The 25175-nt window shown below is 36.1% G+C and overlaps 1 protein-coding gene across 1 annotated transcript in view; it reads right to left on the reverse strand.

Moving 5' to 3' along the window:
- The window catches only part of LDAH (lipid droplet associated hydrolase), a 116873-nt gene that overhangs the window by 61939 nt on the left and 29759 nt on the right, over positions 1-25175 (reverse strand). Inside the window, exon 4 of the mRNA XM_012787710.3 lies at positions 17684-17853. Within this exon, the coding sequence (XP_012643164.2) occupies positions 17684-17853 (170 nt within the window). The remainder of the gene's footprint in view (positions 1-17683; positions 17854-25175) is intronic.

The raw sequence follows: 25175 nt of genomic DNA on the forward strand, positions 1-25175 counted from the left end.
TTATGTATTTTCATTTCAAATATGTTATCTCTGAACTTTTAAGAATAAAAGTAATTGTATTTTTAAAAATTGCTGATGGTAAAAAGGAGAATAAAGTCAGAATTTAAAATAATTGTTATTAATATGATAATGTGATCAAGATATTAAATAAGATGGAGAATTTTGGAAATTTATAACTATAAAAATAATGGAAATTCTGTAAGCAAAAAATAGAATAAGTAAAAATTGAACATGCAACAGATGGGTTGAAAGGCATTTATAGCTCAAGTGAGGATTAGTAAACTGGAATACAGGTAAAATATACATATATTTATATAGACTGAAGCAGGAAGAGGAAAAAAAAGAGTTTTTTTTTGTTTGTTTTTTTAACATAGCCTGCAAGGAAGAAAAAAGAGCTATTGTATGTAAATTGTACCTCAATTTAAAAAAAGAAAAGAAAAGTTGAAAAATTCTAACAGAAAAAAATCAAATACATATGCAACGCCTATAATACAAGGTGGACTATATAAGAATTATGAGGAAAAAGTGTTACAAAGGTAGGACAGAATAAAAGCGACCAGGAAGAATCAAGAAAGCATTCACGTGGGAGCTCGTGTTTGAGATGATTTTAAAATACACACTGTGGCGTTAGACAAAGCAGAAAGGGAGTATTTCAGCAAAGGCACACAGATAGGAAAGGGTAATGTATACTTGGACAAAAAATGACAATAATCGGGATGGAGCCCTAAGCATAAGGATTATGACTGATGGAAACAAACTGAGGCCATCTGTCCTCAGAGGACCTTAAGGAGAACTCCTCTGGCACCAAGATAACCAGAATCTGTCCCTAAGTTTTTATGAAATCTCTTCTGAATCAGTGTCAATCAACATTAATGTAATATTACTGAAGCTCTCAGAGACTTTCTCCTCTTTAAGAAGAAAAAAGCTCCTCACAAGAAGCTCCTCAGCATTTTCATGAGGATGGCAGTTTATGAAAGGGAAAAAGGCCGAATCTCTAACACTTGTTTTCACTGACTGCAGGTACTCCCACAACTATACTGGTGAGGAGAGAAATTAAAATTATTTGTTGAAATGGAGTTCCTGGACTGTCCCTGGTCTTCATTCATGCATGTTCCCTCTGGTCTCTGTATGACTGATACTGAAAAATGATGGGCTACCTGGTTTCCTAGGAACAAGTTGTCAGATATAATGCTGGTTTCAGTCTTTTATCCACTCATCAATACACCCTCCTGATACCTGACAATCTTGCTTCTGTCCAACCACATACAATTAGTCTGAAATGGCCTGGAATGTGAGATCTCAAAGCAACCACATTTTATTCTTGTGAAGCTTTTTTTCATTTAGTGCCTGCTAGGCTTTTTCCACTTCAGGGAATTCTTTGTGGCGTACATTGCATATTGTTCACAGATTTTCCATACAAGCACGAAGTGAGTGTAACACAACCTCACACATACTGGCTGGCCATATTAGAGAGCCTTTTCCTTTCTTAAAGATCACAATCACATTTCTCATCTCCACAAACAGACCCAGAAAGAAGCTTCTGTCTGGACTAAACAAGCCAGAAAGAGGCAATTTCATAGAATTTTGTTCATTTGTTTCTACTCTCCTCCTTATTATCTCATCTCTGACAGTAATGCTCCATCTCCTGAGACTCTGAATTTGCTCTTAATGTGGCAAGGTACAAGCTGTATTTTTCAGACCTGTATACATCCAATTGTAAGGGTATTCACAAAGATAGCACCTCTGCCTTAGCCTGGGCCACACATTGATACTCCTGAGTATCTAAATGCCCTATTTCCATAAACCTCCTGGTAGGATGAAATTTGAATTTGTACTTTCAAATAAAGCCTGCTTCAACCTAGAGTAGGATGGATGATGCTAATCCCAACCTGTGATTTTATTCTTACATCAAATAATCATCAGGCAAGCCATCAAAAGGCATACTTATCAAATAATCCAAATTATTTGGGGAGGTAGGTAGGGTGGGAAGGCAGTGTTAATAAAAAATTTCAAGGAAGGCCAAAAGCCTTGAGTAGAGTGGGAAAGTAGGTTGCATAGGGTGAAAACAAGGAAGAATGGTAGGACAAGAGGCTAAGCTAGCTGCTACTGCCAACAATGCTGATACTGACTCAGTGGCCCTACTGGTCTTAGGGGTGGGTATTCCTGCAGAGAAACGGTGTAGGTGACATTACCCTTTTACTTTCTTCTTGATTTGTTATCTATTGCTGTGTAACAAATTACTAAACATTCTATAGCTTTAACAATACACATTTGTTATCTCACAGTTTCTGTGGGTCCTCTGCTAGGGGTCTCTCACAAGGATTCAATCAAGGTGTCAGCTGGGGCTGCAGTCTCATCTGAGCTTTGACTGGGCAGGATCCAAGATCACTAAGGCTGTTGACAGGATTCGGTTCGTTGGCGGTGTAGGGCTAAGGGCTTCGGTTTTTTGTTGAATTTTGGCTGGATGCTGCTTTCAACTTCTAGGGGCCACTTGCAACTCCTTGCCATATGGGCCTCCCAACATAGACAACCCACAACATGGCAGCTTGGTTTTAAAGACAGCAATGAGAGAGACTTCAGCAAGACAGGCCTTACAATCTTATGTATGTAAATCACATACACATAATCATGTATCTCTTGTCCCCTTTACCATACTTTGTTGGTGAGACACAAGTCACACTGCCACACCCATGGAGAAGACTATCTGTAAGCATGGACATTAGAAAGTAGGGATCATGGCAGGCCACCCTAGAGTTTCCTAATATCTTTCTTCTTACATAGAGCAATATTTTATATAAAACCTTGTCCTACTCAATTTAAGAAATTATCAACTACTCTGAGGTCATGATAATATTCCTCAATTCTAGCTTCTAGAAACTGAATTAGTATTGCTCCCTTGCATGCCCATAACTGCCGCCTCCTGCTGCTGCTCTGTATCCTCTTTCACTGTCAAATAGGATACTCGTTTCCTTTAGGTCAATGCAGGTGATCAGGGTAAACTACATGAACAGAAGTCAATGGCATTTATAAACCAAGTGAGAATTTTGCCCAGTAGCAGCTGCTGAAGTTGTAACTGCCATATAGTTTAATTCAATAAAAAAAGGAATGGATGTTTTCCTTTTGGGATGTGTAACACATGTGTGAGACCCCATGCTACAACTTGGAGGGGTGCAAAGAAGAAAAAGAGCCAGTTCCTGTTCTTGTGGCTATAATAAAAATTAAACTTACACTACAAGCCACAACAGAAAAGCTATTCAGAGACAATATAATTTGCTCAAAAGCAGCAGAGGTTATATTAAATCAGAGCAATCAGCAAAGTTTTCATGCAGGAAGTGGCATTTGGCTTATTACTTATTTATTGTTTTGTCTATTTATAAGCTATCTTGTGCCCAAAAAGATTTAAGAAGGTTGGCATTTGATATGGGACTTGCAGGTTAATTTGGCTGAGATGTAAGAGGGACTGCACTGGACTTGACAATATATAAAGTGAACATGATTTATAATAATCTTTCCTGGATCAACTTTCTCTAATCAAGTAATATAATCAAATTGCTTTAAAAAAAAAAAGAAAATGTATGACCATTAAATGACTATAATAGTGAAAAATATATCCTATCACAGGAAATTTGAAAAACTAAATATAAATAGAAAAAAATCATCCCCAAATTCACCACTCAAATACAATTAACTATATTCATTTTGAAAATTTTATTTTCAAACTTTTACATATATTTTTATATAGTTGTACTCATATATTCTCTATATATTCTTACATCCTTAATATTCTATAATTAACTTGTATATTACCATGTCTTTTAAAAATATAATTTTAATGGTTACACTTCCCATATCCTACCTTTCCTTTAGAGACAGACACTAAGATGTTTCCAAATTTTTCTTATAATAATATTTTTGCACGTGATTTTCTCATCTTCGAGATTATTTTCTTAATACAGATTCCAAAGAAAAGAATTAATAGATTCAAAGGATATGAACACTTTTTTACTTTTTTATGGGAATTGTCTTTTTCTGATAACACATATTCATTGAAAAAAACACAAAACAAGAAACAAAGTAGAGTTCACACTCCAATACAACCTTTACTCCTAACAACTAGAGATAACTACTATACCCCACCTAGTGTTTACCTGTTCAGACCTTCTAAAAATGTATACAGAAGCACACACACACACACACACACACACACACACACACACACACACACACACACACAACTTTTCTTTTAAATTCTGCAATAGTAGCAGTTAATTTTGATAACCGTTGAGGTACATTCATCAAACAAACACTAGTAAGTACAACTATACTCAATAAACAGATATCATTAAGTACTACTGTATACTAAATAAACATTGTGTCACACTTTGTGCTAGAACATATTTTTAAATTTATTTTATTAGCTAGTTCAGTGACCTGTTCATGTCCTTTGCATCTTTACCTGAGAACTTGCTGTTATTTTTACAAATTTCTACGAATTATTTATATTAAGAAGTTAACCTTTTAGCCTAGTGGCTAAGAACATGGATTTTGAAGGCAAACACATGTGGGTTCAAATCCTAGCACTGGTACTTACTTGCTGTCTAACCCTGAGCAAGTTATTTACGTCTTTTTTAAATCTCTGTTTCCTCATGTATAAAATGGGATAATAATAGCCCCCTTAAAGAGTGGATGAAAGGATTAAATAACATTCATAAATTATATTTATAGCAATATAATAATAATTATAGTAAAGATACTTAAAATTTTATTCTTTAATTACTGTAAATATCTATGAGGGAATTATATACCTTAAATAAATTTTTATATCCTAGTAAATAACAGTGCAAAACAGCTCAAAATTTCATTTTTTTCTTATTAAATAAAAAAACAAATCAAGAGAGGGTGCTGCAGTATTTTCTCTGGTCTAAACATGGAAAACTCCAGGGACAAGCTAGTTAGCTACAATGTGATCTATATACAATCATTAACTCTTACACAAAATCTTTCTAAAACAAACTATAATGAGTCTATCTATCCCTTTCTTTAAGCCAATTTCACATTCTGTTTTAAAAAGTGACTTGTTGCATTATAAAAGCAATCTATGGCACACTTAGTATAAGTGTCTCTGGATACTACTTCTTACCAACCTTCAAAAGTATAATTACTTTTTAAGCTTTTTCTTACCTTCCTGACATTTGCAAATATATTTTTGTAATTAGAAAAAAAAATCTTTAAAGAAGGATCTTGCAAACCAATTGTAAAAAGACATTTTGAGGACAAAGAAAATCTGAATATGGACTGTATTAGATACCAGTAAAGCACCAGTAATTTTGGTAGGTGTGATAATGATATGGTAGTTATATAAGAAACGTGCTTTGCTCAAGATGCACAATGAAGTATTTAAGGATGAAATATCCTGCCAGATGCAGTGCCTCACAATGGCAATCCCATTACTTTGGGAGACTGAGGTGGGATGATTGCTTGAGGCCAAGAGTTTGAGACCAGCCAGGGCTACACAGTGAGACCCCGTTTCTACAAAAAATTTTTAAAAAATTAGCCAGGGCAAGGTGGTGTGCACCTGTGGTCCTAGCTACTTGGGAAGCTGAGGTGGGAGGATCACTTGAGCCCAAGAATTCAAGGCTATTACAATCAGCCACTGCACTCCAGCCTAGGCATCAGATCAATACCCTGTCTTTAAAAAAACAAAAAAGAAAAGAAAAAAAAACAAAACAAAAGAAAATAAGGCCTAATTTATCTGAAAGTATTTAAGAAATGAGGTAAAGATAACAAAATATTAGTGGCTATATTAAACTGGATAATGGGTATTTGGAGATTTACTATAAAATTACTTTTGATTGTGTTTGAAATTTTTCATAATAAAATTTAAAATTTGTAATTTAAAAAAGATGTCTTTTTATTTTCTTTTTCACTCTATATTAACCTATATAGCTGTATGTTTCACTCAGATGGACTGAAGCTGAATATACCTTTAAACTCCTTAAATCCTTATATCCCCTCAGGCTAGGCCTAAATTTCACATCCTTATAATAAGCTAAGGCACCAGCAATTAGCTAAAGGTTCTCATACAATAGACTTGTAACTTCTGTCACCAGGTTAATATTCTCAAAATCTATTATAATGCCATATGCACAACAGCTTTAGTGACTGGAGACACAAAAATATAGACACTGAAGTTTGCTGGAATGCAGAGGGCCACTGTAATGCATGAGATTGAGGGCTTGGACACAAAAGAGCAGAGTTTAAATTAGCTTCCACCAACAGCTAATTGATACCTTGCCACTTAAATCTTGGAACTTAAGACTTCAAATAAATGACATGAAACATATAGTCTCTCTCCAGTTTTGACCCTGGTAACTCAAAGAAATGAGAATATACATCTTGGTAGTGCTGTTACCCTGCACAAACTGGGTATTAGCACCTTCATTCAAGGAGGTCTCCATGCTTGTGGACAAGGTTGTAGGTGGAAAGAGCTAGAGTTCATTAATAAAGAAAAGACCATTCCTTAGTATTCCTCCGGCTTCCAAAGGATGATAAGAGATGAGAAGATAGAGCTGACATATCACAGAAGAACCAAGAACAGGAATTATCCACAGCATTTCAATGTGTTCTATGCTCCAAGACTTTGGAAAGCTTAGGTAGGTGATTCTCAAACTTGAGCATATGTTGGACCTCCTGCAGCGTTAGTTAAAACACTGATTGGTGGGACCCCCTAGAGTTTCCCATTCACTAGGTCTGCGTAGGGTCTAAGAATTCGCATTTCTTCCAAGAACCCAGGTGATAGTGATACTGCTTAAAGAAGTACTGGCTTAGATATTTGAATCAGTGCTTAGCGTCATCTACTAGGTTATTAAGTACAAAATGTCCAGGTTCCTTAAGTACTAAGTTTGACAGTTAATTGTCAAATGTCAGTTAATCTCTGACATTTCACTTTGACATTTCTTGTTTTATTTTGTTTGTGAAGGTACATCCTCAGTCTTTCAAACACATGGTTTGGCTTGTGATTATCTTTCAAATTTTTTTTTAAGAGCAATTTCTGTGAAACCATGGATAAGTCAAAAATTTGTATTATTTTCTAAGATGAGTTCTGTCATGGAACTCACAACAGTGTAATGCAGTCATATCAAAATATCGACAAAGTGTTTGGGAAGGACATGGCTAATGAACACACAGTACGTCCATGGTTTGAAAAGTTCCATTCTGGTGATTTTAATCTTATCTTGAAAATGAGCCGTGCGGGCAACCTGACACCAAGGTGTCTAATGATGAGCTGAAAGCTGTAGCAGAATTGAATCCATCTCAACCTAAGTGTGAAGTACCAGAAAGGTTTGACATTACTATTCAAACAATTATTAGACCATTTAAAACAAATTGGCTAAGTAAAGAAGCTGGATAGATGGGTTCCACATGAATTAAACGAGAGTCAGAAGAGAAATCATAATTAAACAAAAGTCAGAAGAGAAATCGTCTCAAATATAAAGGCGAACCATTTCCACACTGTATTGTTACACGTGATGAAAACGAATTCTTTTTGACAATCACAAGTGTCTGGCGAATGACTGGATAAAGATGAAGTGCCAAAACACAGTCCAAAACTGAACATTCATCAAAAAAACCTGATGGCATCTGTTTGGTAATTCAGTGCTGGTATTATCCACTACAGCCTCATGAAACCTGGTCAGTCTATTATAGTTGTCTACTGTAACCAATAGGATGAAATGATGAGGATGCGTACAATTAAGCAGCCAAGAGTGGTCAATAGAGACAGGTCAATCCTCTTGCAAGACAATGCTCAACCAATGTTGCACAAACAACGCTGTTCAAACTATAAGAGCTGGACTTGGAAACTCTCTGTAATCTACCATATTCCCCAGATCTTGCACCAACTGATTACCACTTCTTCCAGGCTTTGGACCACTTCTTGCAAGGAAAAATATTCAGTTCTCAACAAGCGGTGGAAAATGCCTTTGGCAATTTCATCACCACTCCTTCGGGCTTCTTCACTGCTGGCATAAACAAGCTACCATTAAGATGACAAAATTGCGTTGATAGTTTGATTAATTGCACTGTTTCTTGTATGAAATATAATAAACTACACTTTTGATTCAAAACTTGACATTTCATATGTAATGACCTATTATAACATATTCTTCTTATAACTATAGTACTTTTGGGCCAGAAAGATGTGGTGATAAAATGTATTAGGCAGTAAGTGGAAGACTTTCTCTGCCCAGTAGCCACTTCACTTCATTTGCCCTACCTGTCACTCTAAATACACCTCACTAATTCCCAAGATATTGGACCTTTTAGAGGTTAGGGGAAATTTTCTGTATTTGACAATATATCATGATACACAAATATTAAAATGGCTCAATATTTAAATATAAAAAGTGTTCAGAAATTCTCAGATGAAATGCATTAGGTAAAGTACTAAGTATTAACATGCACAAAGAATGTTCTATTATGAACCCCTGTTTTTACCCTCTTGCAGCTTTCCAAAAAATTAGCCCTTTGTGGTAAAATTTTCCATGCTTGGTTCAGCCCAAAGGTGATTTTTTTTAAAAGTTTGAGAAAAACATATTAAGTAGTTTTTGAGTTATGAGAAGAGAAAAAAAGCCCACACAATTTTTCCACTTTGAAAGCAATTTTAGGATTTAAAAAAATATGCATATAACTAAAATGACTGAAGTTGAAAAGTTTAAACTTTCCATGTGCCTAGTTTTCAGCAAGGTATTTTCCTGAGTATTTCAAAAAAGATAATTTGGGTGTACATACCCACAAACAGATAAATATACACATTTAAATAAATGCATAAGTGATTGCAAGAACATTTTATACATTCAATACAAACTTTTCTCAACATAGATTTATTGTTTTCTCAAATGGAGAGTCTTTCATAAATCATAGTTGTTGATTTCCTGACCTCTGTGGTTTTCACACACCAGGGTTTATTAATGGGTCACAAGGAGACAAGTGTCAAATTATTATGTACTATGTTTTCAGAATCCGCCAATATGCTTCACACTCTAATGTCTCCTTCTGCCCCAGCTCAAGCCAAGGATTCTGATTCACTATCTTTTCAGTTCAATTTGTGTCCTTGGCCCATGCCTCAACACCAACTCCCTTTATCTCCTGTACTCCAGAACACCTGCATATGCTCTCATTTCTCCCAACTCCCTGCAAAGCATCCACCTGCTTGCCACTAAAACCCTCCTTGTGTATCAGAAGAACTCAAATATTAAAAAATAATAGAAATCTTAAGTTTAGGCCAAATAGTTTTGATGGTTTGTGAACATAATTTAACCATCTTTAATCATAACCTTTCTAATTAACTCACCTAGAAAACAGATAATGAGAAAGCTGCAAAACAGAATACAAAGGCCTAGTTCTGCCATTTACTATTAATCGACACATGCGTTAGACACATAACTCCTTGGCAGTTCAGTCTCATCTGTAAGACGGGAAAAATTATGTTGTTAAATGACTTTGTTACATGTGAACATGTTTTATAAATTTCAAATGAATATTAGGTATAACTATTGTTAGTAATGACAATAACATCAATTTAAAAAATTGATTCAAGTTTCCAGACTGAAAGTATAAGTCACATATATCCCACCACTCATCCCCCACCCTACAAGGAGGGAAAAAAACATTTTTGCAAGGATGCAAAGATTAAGGACAATTCAATTTTCCAAGTTTTCAAGTGTACAGGCTTACAAGACAAATAGAAGGAGATATGTTCCGACAAAATGTTCCTATTTCTCTTTCATTTTCATCATCTCTGTCAGCATGGGCTATTTCTTTCAGAATATGTTAAATTCTCTTCCACTTACAGGAAAAAAATGTTCCCTTGACCTTGTTCTTCCTTAAGTTATCTTCTGGTCTTCTCTCCTTCACTGACCAATTCCTGGCTCACTCCATTTATTATCTAACTTCCTGCAGCCCCCTTCTCCCATTACTTCACTAAAAATTTTCTCTTCAGGATCATCAATAACCCTCCAATTACTAATACCAGAAGCCTGAAGTCTTCAACCTTTATTACACTCAACTCTGTTACTTGGTTTAAGTTTACTGCTAAATAACATACCAACCCCAGGCTTATGGCTTAAAACCACAATGATTATTCTTTCTCATGATTCTGTGGGTCAGGAATTCAAACAGGGCTCAGCTGGGTGGTTCTTCTGCTCCATATGGTGTTGGCTGGGGTAAATCCTGTGGCTGCATTCAGTGGTGGATGGGCTGGGCTGGGCTAGACTGGAAGGTGCCAGAAGGTTTCACTCACATGTGTGCTGCCTCATGATCCTCTTATATGGTCAACTTGGACTTCTTTACAGGATGTGGCCTTGGAGTAGCTGGACTTTTGCATGACAGCCGGCTTCTGAGAAGGAAGAAATAGAAGCTCCCAGTCCTTTTAAGGTCTGGGCTTGGAAGTACCAGAACATCACTTCTACTGTATTCTATTGGTGAAAGCAAGTCACATGCCCAGCCTAAATTCAAAGGGGAAGGAAAATAGACTTCACTTCTTGAGAGGAGAATGGCAAAGAATCTGTGGCCATCTTTAATCCCCCATTTAACTTCAACTTTCTTAACATTCTCATTTCTCTACTCTTAGCTTCTGTGGTATACTCTAGTCTAGATTAATGGTTTTCAAACTTTTTTACTTTGACTCACAGTAAGATATACATTATATTGTAATCTGAGATATCAACACACTCATAAAAAGTAAAATAAAAGCTTCACAATGCATATATTTATTACAGCATAAATATTTTCTATCCTATTTTACTCTATTTTATTACAGATATTTTTTATTGTTAACAAATATATGTCTCCCTTCTCTGGGGAGGATTATACTTTACAGCCTCATCAAGGCAGACTTGGTCATGTGACTTTCTCTGTCCAATGAAACATGACAAATGACAAGTGTCACATTCAGGAAGAGGTTTTATTTTATTTATTTATTTATTTTTTTTGAGACAGAGTCTCACTTTTGTTGTCCTGGCTAGAGTGAGTGCCGTGGCATCAGCCTAGCTCACAGCAACCTCAAATTCCTGGGCTCAAGCGATCCTCCTGTTTCAGCCTCCCAAGTAGCTGGGACTACAGGCATGCACCACTATGCCCGGCTAATTTTTTGTATATATACTTTTAGTTGGTCAATTAATTTCTTTCTATTTTTAGTAGAGATGGGGTCTCGCTCAGGCTGGTTTCGAACTCCCGACCTCAAGCAATCCGCCCGCCTCGGCCTCCCAGAGTGCTAGGATTACAGGCATGAGCCACCGCGCCCGGCCTCAGGAAGAGGTTTTAAAATGCAGTATGTAGTTCACTATTTCCTTTTTACATTCTACCATGAGACTAGAATATTCCAGATATAGGCTACTCCATCAATCTGGATTCTGGAATAAGACTGCATGGAGAAAACTACACGGAAGCAGCCCACCCTCAAAGGATTTGTATCACCAGCAAGAAACAAATCTTTGTTGTTAAAAGCCACTGCCATTGTGTTCCTGTAGCATAGTTGACTCTATCTGGACTGATGCACTGGTTATAACCTACTGAAATAATTTTGGGATACCTTAATGGACTAGAGCCAATAATTTGGAAAATCACTAAACCTTCTGCCTTTCTCTGCTTCCTCTTCTTCCTCCTCCTTTATGTCAAATGAAGTCATTCCCCCAATATATATCATAGATATATATTGGGGGAATGACTTCATTCTCCTTCTTTTCTCAACAATCCCCCTAGGTAACTTTATCCTGGACACTATCTTCATTATTTCTACTTGCCTATCATCTGGTTGTTCACTTTTTGCACTACACACTCTCTCCTTTTCTCTGAGAGATTAATTTACCTGATGCATAACTGTTATCATCAGAGATCCTTCAATGCCTTCCTGCTGTTCAGAAAATAAGTCCAAACCCCCTGGCCCAGCTTTTTTGTCCCTCCACCTCTATCAGCCTGGGTTCTCACAGCTGACTGCTCCCTTCAGGCACACTATGCTGCAATCCAATCAGACCACCCACCGCTCTCTCCAGTGTCCAGTACAAAAATCAGTTCTCTTTCTTTGCACTGTCCCCACTGCTTAGATGCAAAGCAACTCCCCTACCACCACCACATCAAATCCCTTACTTCTAGTTAGTACTCATCCTTCAGTAATATTCTGTTTTTGAAGAAATATTTTGTTCCAAAGAGCTCTTCCATGAAGTTTTTCCTGAGCCTCCTAGCTAGTAGACACCTCTCTCCTCAAAACATTCAGTCTTACAGTAGTACCTCATTTTACCTTCCATTTCTTATCACTTGATCTAGAGACAGGACTCTGACATTTACTGTGACAAATGAATTATCTCCTATTCTTCTCCCTCCCTCTAGATTATCTCTTAGTGATATGAATCTCTTAGTCATATGAATGTTTCTTACAAGCATGTCCAACTTTGACTGCAGACATGAAGATCTGGCAGAATAGTGTAAGGGAACCACAAACAGTCTCAGTAATCTCACTGTTGGGAGAATATTTGAATATATTTTTTCCCTAGTATAGATGAGGTATACTCCTGAATCAACATATACAAGATCTAATGTGCTATTCTAAGTCTTCTAGTAAAGTTTTTTAAGCTTCTCAGCTATAGTTATAAATTATTTTATGTCTCTCAAATTTTGAGTATTTAAAAAACCCAGAATATCCTTTTTGAGGGTACCAAAGAAACCAAAGAAACAAACAAACAAAAAAACTGTCAGTGATAATGATACCCACACATTTAATTTTGTCAATTTTACTCTTGTATCTTTATTTAGGACCTCTTCATTCTTACTAAGAAAAATTATAACATGATTATCTGTTTTCTCTACCCATAGCAAACTAGTAGCAATAAACCACAAGAAGAGAAGAGAAATGGCACCTAAACACCTAGAGAGGAGACAGAAAAACTATAAAATAGACACATAAGAGAAATTTTTTTAAAAAAGAAAAGCACTACATCACCTAAAAAATTTCAAGATATACGCAAAATCCCTCTGACTACTACATTTTATTTTCGCACATATAAAGATGATAATGCTATTATCATTGCCATTGAATCACTAAGAACAAAGTCCACTATTAGTCAGTATGCATTGTTGAAAAAGTGAGATAATACTATATTTTAGACAAATTTTTATCCAATTGGACAAAATACTCTGGCGCTTGAAGGAGTGAGTTTAAGTAATCTGGAAATTTCATTTAGAGAGAAGATATTTTTGCCAACCAGACAGACAAAGGAAGCTCTATGTTGTTGTGCATTTTCCCCAAGGAAGGCCAAATAATATAAAAGAAAGTTATGAAGATCTGATATCCTTGGAAGGAAAGGATGTGTTATCATTAAATGTTATATAAATCCTTAGAGGAAAATAAAAGTTAAAATACTTGAAGTTCACCCCACAACTCAGCGCAGACCTCTGGTTAGAATCAAGGGCTTTCAACTGCCAATCTTGAACTTTACGTAAGCAATTTATTGGCAAAATCAGATGGTACATTTTTAACATAGAGAGGATTAATGGTGAGAGAAAGAAGATTCTAGTAGTAGAGACTACAGCTTTTTTGTTTTCATGTCATCTGCTCCCCACCTCAGATTGCTAGAGCATTCATGGGGTCTCCTACTTCTGGAGCTGGGAGTCCCATGCACTTAGTAGTTGCATATACTGCAGGGGTGCATGGTAATATCTGTAGGCTCTGCTATTATCCAAAGATTGAAAGAACCACCAGACATCGTAGATTCTCCTTATAGTCACAGCTAATATAAGCATATCCCAACCCAGGATTCAGACAGAGCCAAGGCTGAATGCTCGCAAAGTAACTTTGTCTCACTTTCCACCTACAAAATAAAAGATGGGGCTAGATTATCTTTAAAGCCTATCTCGATAGTTGTAAGATCCTATGAGTCTAAAAACAATTATGTTTATTATTATAAGTCATGACAGCTACTACTTAACAGTCTTCCAATTACATATTTTCTCAAGCTTCTTTGTAAATTCCCTATACTGGACATTACTGTCAAAATATCTGAAGCATTTCTATAATTTTATGGATCAAGCTTGTTTAAAGAAACAGAAAGGTGTAAATACCAGCTTTTTAAAGAGGCAGGTATTTTTTTCACATATTAAAATATATGTCAGAGGATATATCTGACATATGCAATAAGTCTCTTAAAATGATTTGAGACCAAAGGAATAATTAGTTACCAAAATATTACAAAGAACTGAACCAAAATAAAACCAAATAAACCAGCTACTAAACTACACGTAAGACCTTAAAATGTTATGGGAGTAAAATATTCTGGTAAAAATAAGACAAGAGATGGAAACATAAGTTTCTTATTATCACACTTCATATGTTATAAAACATAACAGCTAACTTATTTTTGGCAAAACGATTAAGGGTTGTAACACTCTGGCATACACAAACTTACTTGATTGTCAAATGCATCTTAAATGAAGCATGTCATGCTAACTTCAGGCATGCAAGCACTGTGTTGCCTTAGAGTAGCCCAGAGACACTGATATTTCAACACTTTGGCAGGGATCACACCACCAATATTAACTGGCCCAGGTGTTTAAAGGAGGGGGGAGGGAATTTCAACAATGTACTTAATTGAAACCAGATAAAGCTTCTGAATAATAAAAAAATCATACAGATGTTCATTGCTCCCCTCCTCCCAAAAAAGAGGCAACCCTTTGGACAATTTACTGCACACATTATTTTCTAGAACATACCCTTTTAAAGAAGATAAAACACAGTTTCATATGTCTCTCTGAAAACCTTATAATTACAGTTTGAATTATGTCTCTGCAAATAAACTAGGTTAAGCTCATGTTTAATCTTTTTTCCCCTTTTCACCACTATTCCTGCAAAAGCAAGGACACCTGAAAGCAGAGCAATAATTAGAAAGTTACGAAGCTGAAAAAGCTGTAAGATATAATAACCTTAAGATGCACTGTATTTCTTTCCCAACATTGTAAATGCAAGCTCAAAAAAGGAAACGGACTCAAAACAAATGAGTTGAACAACTGTTTTCAAACACAAAAAAGATAAACCATACATCACATGTAGAATAGGTCTGCAGCAAACAAACAAAAACCAAAAGAATCGATCTTTTGTGATTAAGTTAATAGACTGTGAAGAACTTAGAAATGAATATTTTCTTCCCTATGTTTATAGACTAGTAATGCTATTATTGCAAATGTGCAAGTATCCTATTTAATGTTTTGAAAGCTTTTAAGACACCTAGAACAACTAATATATTTCACATCAGTTTCCTACATTTAATTGATAGGACCAAGTCATTGCCTATACCAGAAAAAAATTCAGCATCTGAATTTTTATTTACCTATATATTCACACCACACAAATGAATTCTTAACTCTGGAGTGGTAGGGGAGGGTGCCTCTGACATGGCTCCCATTGACCTCCTAGTATTCATGCCCTTGTGTAATTCCCTCTCCTTAAGTGTAGGCTGGATCTAGTGACTTGATTCTAAAAAGAAAAATATGGGAAAAGTGATGGGATGTCACTTCCATCTTGCCAGCAGACTCTCTCTCTACCTCTTCTCCCAGGCTTGCTCTGACGAAGGGAGCTAGAGAGGACATGCTGAGGAGGGTGGCCCCCTGCCACTAATGAACTAAGTCCCTTAGTCCAACAACTCTCAAGGAATTAAATCTGCCAACAACCATATGAGTGAGTTTGGAAGCAGATTCATCTCAATGCAAGTCTTCAGATGAGACTACAGCCCTGGAAGACACCTTGACAACAATCCTGTGAGAGATCCTTAAGCAAAGAATCTACCTAAGTTGTGGCCAGATTTCTGACCAGAAACTGTGAATGAATAAGGTATATCATTTTACATTGCTAAGTTTTGGGATAATTTGATACACAGCAGTAGATAACTAATATAGTAGTTAACCTAATGACTGAGCCAATGATTCTAATGTCATTTCCATAATAATAATAATAGCTAATACTTACATGGAATTTTTAAGATCCAGATGCCATTTTTAATACTTTATATAATTCTTCACAAATATGCTTTGAAGAACACATTATTTATCCCCATTTTTCAGATGAGGAAACTGAGTAGAGACTCAATAACTTGTCCAAGGTTACATAGACAAAAATGACAGCAAGTACTGGAACCCAGGAGTCCTGGCTGTAGAGCCAGAGCTCACAGCAACTGAGTTCACAGCAGAACCACTAAGAGAAAGGGCTGAACACCATAAGGCTGTAACCACATAACATAGTATCAGAGGAGATTTCAAAGGCACAGAAGACATTAGAAGCCATGCAAAATGCTAAAAGCAAAAATAAAGCTTGCTTTCTGATTAAGATGCTTTATCTAGGGGGAAAAAAACCAACAGAGTATTAATAGAAGCAATAATACAGTGAATGAAGTACAATCTTCAATTTACTGAAGTCCCATTTAAAATGAAAAATACACTTTCTTATAATCAGTAATAGAAAATTAAAAGCCTCCACATGGTATTATAAATCATAGCCAAGGAGGCTACAGTTATATTTTTCCCAAGAGCAATTGTAAGAAGTAAGCATGTAAAGCTCACGGGAAATAGAGGAAACTCCTATTGAGCTCTAAGATCCCATTAGAGATTTTTTATCACATGGAGGGAGAGAAGTCAAAATCCTAGGACAGAGAGGCCATGAAATGATCACTTCCCATCTTGGCTTCAGATTACTAGATTGAACAGCATTCAACGCTCCCACACACCCTGTACTTACACGAGACAGCTGGTATCACACCTATTGGTTAGTCTGTCTCCTCCACTAGACTCCAGGTTCTCTTACCTCAAAGACTGTCTTATTCACTGGGACATCCTCAAAACACAGCACAGTGCCTAACATATGGCAAGGGCTTAATATATGTTTGTTGCATGAAGAAATAAATTATCCTATGAATCACATCCATTCAATGGGTCATTTCAATGGAACACATTAGTGAAAGCATAAGTTTTTGTTTTGTTTTATATCCCTTGTAGTCACTCGCTTTCCTGGGCACGTTTAATAGGTCTTTGTGTCTCTAGTGCTTCATTTAACATCTGGCACACAGTGACATCTGATACGTATTTGTGAATAAATGAATAAATGTGTGTCTTAAAAAGGTAGCCAGGCTATAGAACAGGTAAGGATCCAGACTCATGACTTATGAATAAATAAAGATCTAGTGTTCCATAAGATTTGGGATCTAGTGTTCCATAAAGCTATTTGCCTACCAATAATGATGATGATGATATAATACATTTGCTTCCTTTTGAAAGGAGGCATGAATATTTGTAAAATGCTCTCCCAATAAAGAAAGATTCTTGTCTAGGTCTTCAATATTCCTTTTTTAAAACGACAGCAAGTGATGTGTAACATAAGAACTCCAGATAACCTAAGATTCAAAGGCATTCATTTGGAAAATTCCTATCTCCTTCAGCATTATTCTTTGAAACATTATGGGAACTCCATGAACATGCACTCACATAAGCCCATGGTAATATGGACATAAGGACAAACGCAGTTTCCAAATATCTCCTTCTCAGTTCTAGTTATCAAGTAAATAAGAGACAAAAGAGCAAAGGCAAGCTGAAGAGGATCTGTGCAAGTACATAATCAAGCACCCATAGTCACCCCCTATGGTATACTTACTGAGAGTTCAGGGGCATGCTTCAATATCTGGAGACAAAAATAGCTGCCTATTGAATGGCCAATGAGCACAAGCTTCATTTCCTTTGGCACATGAGTTCTCAGGAAAGCTACTTTGTGTTCTATTTGACCACTCAGTCCATAGATGTCCTTAATTTCTTGAGCATTTGTATCTAAAAGCAAAGATATGAGCATATTTTAATTCAATAAGTGAAAGTAATCACTGTAAAAATATCTTTAAAAATCAACAAAAATGATGTAGTAGTAACCATTCTTCAAAAGCCTATAGTGTGCCAGCTATAGTATTAGGCACTCAAATTATACTGATCAATCCCCACAAAAACCTTATTATTATTATGAAGGTATTATTATTAATACCTTCATTTTATAGGTAAAAATCCCAATGCTCATATACATTATATTACAGACTAAGTCACAGACCTATTAAGCGGGAGAGGTGACATTCCAATCCAGGTCTTTTAGTCTTCAAAGCCAGGAGCTTTCGATTATTCAATGAACTAATGTTAGCTTAGGCCAGTGGTTTTCAAACTTGAGCATGTACCAGAATTCCCTGGAAGGCTTATTAAAACATATTGTTGGGTCTCACCACCAGAGTTTCTGATTCACTTGGTCTGGGTTGAGGTCTGACAATTTGCATTTCTAAGCTTCCAGGAGATGTTGATATGCTGATCCCAGGACCACACACTGAGAACCACTGGTTCAGGCTAACTTATATCATTAATAGACAACTAAGAAAGTCCATGACACTCCTTCATTATTTAAGATAATCTTTGTTTGTTTAAAGAACTTAGACTGAAAAACTTAAGTAGAAATGTTATAAACTGTTCCTTTTAACCAGCATAGACCTAACCTGAAATATCCTCCCTTATTGTCACAAAAAATTGTTTTCTAGATTTTTCAAGAACAAATTAAAACTTTGCCTAGCTAATCCTCAAGAAAAATGAATGAGCACTCCTCTGTACTTAAATAATACTTGACTCTTTCATTGTAGCACTTCCACTGAACTTGTATATTGTCTATTTATATGTTTATTTCCTCTCTTACGCTGTCAGTTCCATGAAGGCAAGGTCCATCTTTTCATCTGTGTCCTCTGTGACCAGTGCACAGTGAATATTATTATTATTATTATTATTTTAGCGTATTATAGGGGGTACAAGTGTTAAGGTTACGTATACTGCCCATGCCCCCTTGCCCCCTGGAGTCAGAGCCTCAAGCGTGACCATCCCCCAAACGTTGCTTTTGCTGGTGAGTACATGTGGTGCTTGTTTTTCCATTCTTGAGATACTTAGTAGAACAGGTTCCAGCTCTATCCAGGAAAATACGAGAGGTGCCATATCACCATTGTTTCTTAAAGCAATAGTACTGAATAGTATTCCATGGTATACATATAGTATAGTATATGTATAGTACTCCATGGTATACATATACCACGTTTTATTAATCCACTCTTGAATTGATGGGCACTTGGGTTGTTTCCACAACTTTGCAATTGTGAATTGTGCTGCTATAAACATTCGAGTGCAGGTGTCCTTTTCATAAAGTGACTTTTGATCTTTTGGGTAGATGCCCAGTAGTGGAATTGCTGGATCAAATGGTAGATCTACTTGTAGCTCTTTGAGGTATCTCTAAATTGCTTTCCACAGAGGTTGAATTAGTTTGTAGTCCAACCAGCAGTGTAGGAGTGTTCCTATCTCTCCACATCCACGCCAGCGTTTGTTGTTTGGGGACTTTTTGATAAAGGCCATTCTCACTGGAGTTAAGTGATATCTCACTGTGGTTTTGATTTGCGTTTCCCTGATGATTAGAGATGTTGAGCATTTTTTCATACGTTTCTTGGCCATTATTCTGTCTTCTTTTGAGAAGTTTCTGCTCATGTCCTCTGCCTATTTCACAGTGAATATTATTGACTGAAACATGAACTGACTAGATGATTTCTAAGGATGCTGCCAGCTCTAATACTGTATGAGCACAGAAAACTTCAATAGGTTTTCCCTATGAACATACATACAACCCAAAAACAGGGTGAAATATTTCAAAATATCACACTGTAGTCAACTGCTTCCTAAAATTTGAATCACCAGAACACTAAATGTCTTGCTCTCATGACTCCTGAAAGGTATTGATATAAATTATAATCAGTGTGGCTCATTCAAAAGGTACCCTAAACTCATTATGAAGGACTGTTCTTCCGTTTTGTTTGTGCATACTGTTTTTTCCTTGCGTGCTAATGTCTCCTTATTAATCTATAAATCCTAATCATCCTTCAAACTTGCAGCAAGTGTTATGTCTTCTGAGAAGCCTTTTTATGATTCATTATTTGGAGAGTAAAGTAGCCTTCCTTTCAGTTTCCACACATATTCTGTTTATCTCATACTACTACTTTTAATTTGCTCCTAGTTTACACTTCATGTCTTGCTTATCTCTGTTCTCCACAGTCAGATATCCAGTTATTGTAAAGCTTTTTATTGAGTCAATGAGGCTTACTTCTCATTTCTGAGGTACTGGTATTTCCCAGGTAAGACGTGTTCTGCCCTAACCCTTCCTTCCCTGGTCAGCCCAGAATTCATTCTCCATTTAAGAAGGAAGTTCAGCACAAAACAGAATTGGGAAGAGATAGAATCTGGAACCTGACTTTGCTAGGGCTTCTGATGACTCGAAATTCACACTTTTATTCATTAAATATTACACTCAGGTTTGAATAGTTTATACCCTGCTTCTCAAATCACTCTACCCAAAAGTGATCATATCATTCTATGATACCAATATTTGATTATTGAGTTCTTTTTCAAAATACATAGTGTTTCAAAATGTCCAAGTCTTTCTTTCACTGGGATAGTAGGTGTAGAACAAAAATCAAGGGCATTGGAGATAAGATAAATCTGGGTCTAAATCCCAGCACAGCACTCCCCTAACTGTGTGCCTTGGGCAAATCTTTTAACCCGGGCTTCAGTTTCCTCATATATAAAATAGACTAATAATGCTAGCCTCTTAGGGTTGTTGTTTAAATGTCTGGCATAAATTGTTTGATAAATAAAAGCTATGATTGCTATCGTTTCACTTCTTGTCATTTAAGTCCTCCCCCCAAAATATACCAAGAACATTTACATGGTTAGACGAAAGAGAAAGAAAATGACCTAAATGCAATAAACATTTTAAAATTTCACTGACACCATTAATAAGATCTGAAAACATTATGTTTCAGATAAACTTTAATGAACATTAGAATTTAGAATATTTCAGAGGTAGATCTGACTTTACCTTTGGGAACAGCTTTGTAGATTTCCACACACACTACTTGTTAGTATTTACTGAAGTAATGAGATTAATGGAAAAAGTATTTTCTATAAATAAATACTTTCTATAAACAAATAAACAATGATAGAAATTTTAAATGTGCTTTATCATTTTTTAATTTTACTAGCAGATAAAATACTAGACATTATTTTACTAGCAAAAACAAAAGGTTAGGGGACTATATGCTTGACTATATATTTTCACTCCTATTATTTTGATAAATTCTGAAAAAATGCTAGTAATTATTAACTTACTCTCCATAAAATACAGTAAAAATTACATTCAATTGTATCAAAATCAGGAGAATGTTAATATGAAAATCATTTATATCATTCTTTTTATAGGGAAAATGTACTCCAAGTTACAATCAACTAAGCTACATTTGGAAGACAATCTGTTTTGAAATTGGGAACTGTCTGAATTGACAGATAATCCAATTCACCATATCATCACCAATAAATAGTCCTAAATATGATACTGATAATTCTTTCGGAGAACCTGAGCCTATTTCTTAGACCCATCTCAATTGGATTCACTTCAATAGCTCATCTATCAATTCTAGAGGTTATTGCAAAGGTATATAGAACCTATTCTGAAGTAGTTTATAGAGAAATTAAATAATACCAGTATTTCACATTTACTTTTCATCTAATTATTCAAATTCAATGCTCCAGCTATTAAAATTGTTGTCAATTTTAAATCAAAATAGTACACATCCCTTACAGCCTCAGGACACAGGCAAATCTGATAACTATTATTTTCTTTCATTTTATATCAACTAAATTGACTACTCTGACAGAAAATAATGACTAATTGGCCCTTGGTAATGCTGAAAATACAGATAAAAATATAATACACTACCCTTGCTTTCAAGAAGGCCACAGTCCAGTAAGAGGAACTAGACATGGATAAAAACACAATTATAAAATGCTGAATGAAGTATCTCAAGCATTTTGCTTGAGAACAGAACAAGGTTTTATTGGATCACAATAGAAAGGTAGGGGGGAATGGGCATTTATTGAAACCTTAAAATCTGTATCCCCATAATATGCCGAAATAAAAAAAAAAATAGAAAGGTAATGCCCCTTTGGATTCATAAAAAGTACTTTACCTTTCTCCAAGTTACCCAAGATAAATAACTAGAAGAGACTCTTTACTACATGCACATCACTATAAATATATAAATTTAACTACATATTTGAATCCAAGCATACCAGTCTAAATTGAACTATATATTTAACTATTATTCCTATATGTATATCTAGATACACATTGAATATAAATGCATAAGTTTAACTATTTTCACACAAACAGTAATTACAAGTCAGTCCAGAGAATGGACAAGACTGGAGATTGGCACTATATGAGCCTCTGAGTCTGCAGACAGTAACTCTTGACATCTCACACCAGAACCTGCTCAACTACTAAACTCTTTCATCCTGGGCCAAAGCTGTATCTTAATAATAATTTTAATAAACAACTTACATGTGAAAATTAAAAGGCTAGAAACAGTATTTTACAAAGAATGCTTTGAGCAAGACGAAAATATAGTTAACTCCTTATTTAAAACACATAAAATCATATGTTGTTCATCATATATATATATATATAAAACAAAAACTATAAAAAGAGACATGAAGTAAATTCATGATAGTAGCACTGGAAATGGGATACAAAGAAGACAAAAACTTTTCTGTATTGTCTCATTTCATTTTTTCTTTTAACAAAAACTATCAAAGTAATTATGGCAGTGTTAACAATCAATTGTGAGTAACAGAGTCTTGGACTATTACATAACTGTAGTTTTCTATGTTTTTAAAACTTTCTCAAAATAGATTAAAAAAACAGGAATGCTTTTATATGCTGTTCCTAGATATCTTACTTCTATTTTTATTGGGAAAGCCACCATTCATTTCTTTTCTTTTCTTTTTTTTTTTTTTTTTGAGACAGTCTCACTCTGTTGCTTGAGCTAGAGCGCCGTGGCATCAGCCTAGCTCACAGCAACCTCAGACTTCTGGGCTCAAGTGATCCTTCTGCTTCAGCCTCCAGAGTAGCTGGGATTACAGGTATGTGCCATCATGGCCGTCTAATTTTTTCTATATATTAGTTGGCCAATTAATTTCTGTTTTTATTTATCATAGAGAAGGGGTCTCCCTCTTCTTCAGGCTGGTCTCGAACTCCTGAGCTCAAAGGATCCACCCGCCTCGGCCTCCCAAAGTGCTAGGATTACAGGCGTGAGCCACCGCGCCCAGCCACCATTCATTTCTTTATTACTCCATGGAATACTGAAGCCTCAAAGGACTTTCTGGGTTCATACTAAACATCAGTGAAGCAGTTGGATGAGAACTGTGGTGCTCAATTCTTTATGCTTAACTCACTGATCCAACAGGCCTTCCTTTCACAACTGTGCCCTGAGTTTACTAAGCTGATGAAAGTACATTTTCATGGTTTAGGCCTCACCTAGCCCCAGCTTCCTAAGTAGCGAAGTTCCCTGTACCTAACAACTGGTACAACTCTGTTAGCTCTCAAAGTAGGTAACACACTGAGGGGATGGTTGATTAGCATTCTATTTAATACTGCTATCTTATTATACTTAAAAAAAATATCCAAAAACTTGGGCATGCATGGTGGCTCACACCTGTAATCCTAGCACTCTGGGAGGCTGAGGCAGGAGGATCACTTGAGGTCAGGAGCTGGAGAACAACCTGAGCAAGAGGGAGACCCTGTCTTTACCAAAAATAGAAAAATTACATGTGGCTATCCAATTTTCACAGCACCATATATTGAATAGGGATTCTTTCCCCCAGTGTATATTGTTGTCTGCTTTGTCAAAGATTAAAAAAAAACACACACACACACAAATAAACAAAAAACATAGGCGGGCATGGTGGAGTGCACCTGTAGTCAGTCCTAGCTACTTGGGAGGCTGAGGCAGGAGGATCTCTTAAACCTAGAAATTTGAGGTTGCAGTGAGCTATGATGATGCCACTGCACTCTACCCAGGGCAACAGAGTGAGACTTTGAAAAAAAACAAACAAAAACCTTTGTAAACCCTAAGCATATGTCTTATAAAATAATTTTTATTATTCTCCAAACATGGTAAAAACCAGGGTCATCAAATTATGCCTTCCACTTGACTAAAACCAATGATCTGCTAAGAACTTCAACAGGAGAAATGTGGGAACAGGAGAGAGATTCAGCAGGGAGAATATGTTATACACTTAGCAAACACTAAAAGCAAAAGCCATAAAAAGTGTAATGTATTATTTTAGAAACAGCCTTAAGTTCTGTGGCTACTTGTGGTTATAGGAAGAAGTGGAGCAATAAGGTTAGAAAGGAAGGTTGAGTCTAGGTGAAGTAGGACACTGTACGCCACACTGGACTCTGTTCTGTGATAGGTGAGAAGATACCTACTGACTGCAAAGAGAGGGGCAGCACAATCTGGTCTGTGTTATAGGCCAACAACTTCAAGGCTAGTCCTGTCTGCCGTGGGACTTGCTTAATTCCTAACTTATCTCTTCCTCAGTCCTTTGGTTTTCTGCTCTTCCAACCTAGAGACTTAGTTGCTGTCATTTCTAGTTACTGTGAGCCCTGAGATTTGATTGCCTGATTATCCCTGACTTGGGCTCATCTAGTCATCCCATCTTACTCCCATGTTCCTCTGCCATTCCCAGTCCTAACAAAGAGAAAATCTGTCCATCTCCCCCTCCCCTCCCCTTCCCTTCCCTCCCCTTCCCTCCCCTCCCCTCCCTCCCTCCCTCCCTCCCTCCCTCCCTTCCTTCCTTCCTTCCTTCCTAGAAAGTGCCACTGGTTTTTCTTTCTTTCTTTCTCTTTGGGGGACTGCGGTGCAAGTAGTTTATTGTTTCTTTGGACAAGCATCATTCAAATTCATAACTTAGTTGAAAGACTGGATAACTTTTTTAGATAATGTTTTTATCTCCTAAAACTAAAACAACATGATTTGTAGCTTTTATTTTATACTATTTGTATAAATGACTTGAAATAGTATTTCCCATCAAGCAAGCTGACTCTATAGTGAATCGAAGCCAGTTTACACTTCTAATCCCTTAAATTTCCTTTTCACACTTTTTTTCTTGAATCATCTCCTCTGATATTGTTGAATATCTGTTCTCCCAATGATATTCAATTTATGATTGTGATAATGTAGTACAACTAGAAT

Source organism: Microcebus murinus, chromosome 3 (assembly GCF_040939455.1).
Source record: "Microcebus murinus isolate Inina chromosome 3, M.murinus_Inina_mat1.0, whole genome shotgun sequence".
Classification (NCBI taxonomy): domain Eukaryota; kingdom Metazoa; phylum Chordata; class Mammalia; order Primates; family Cheirogaleidae; genus Microcebus; species Microcebus murinus.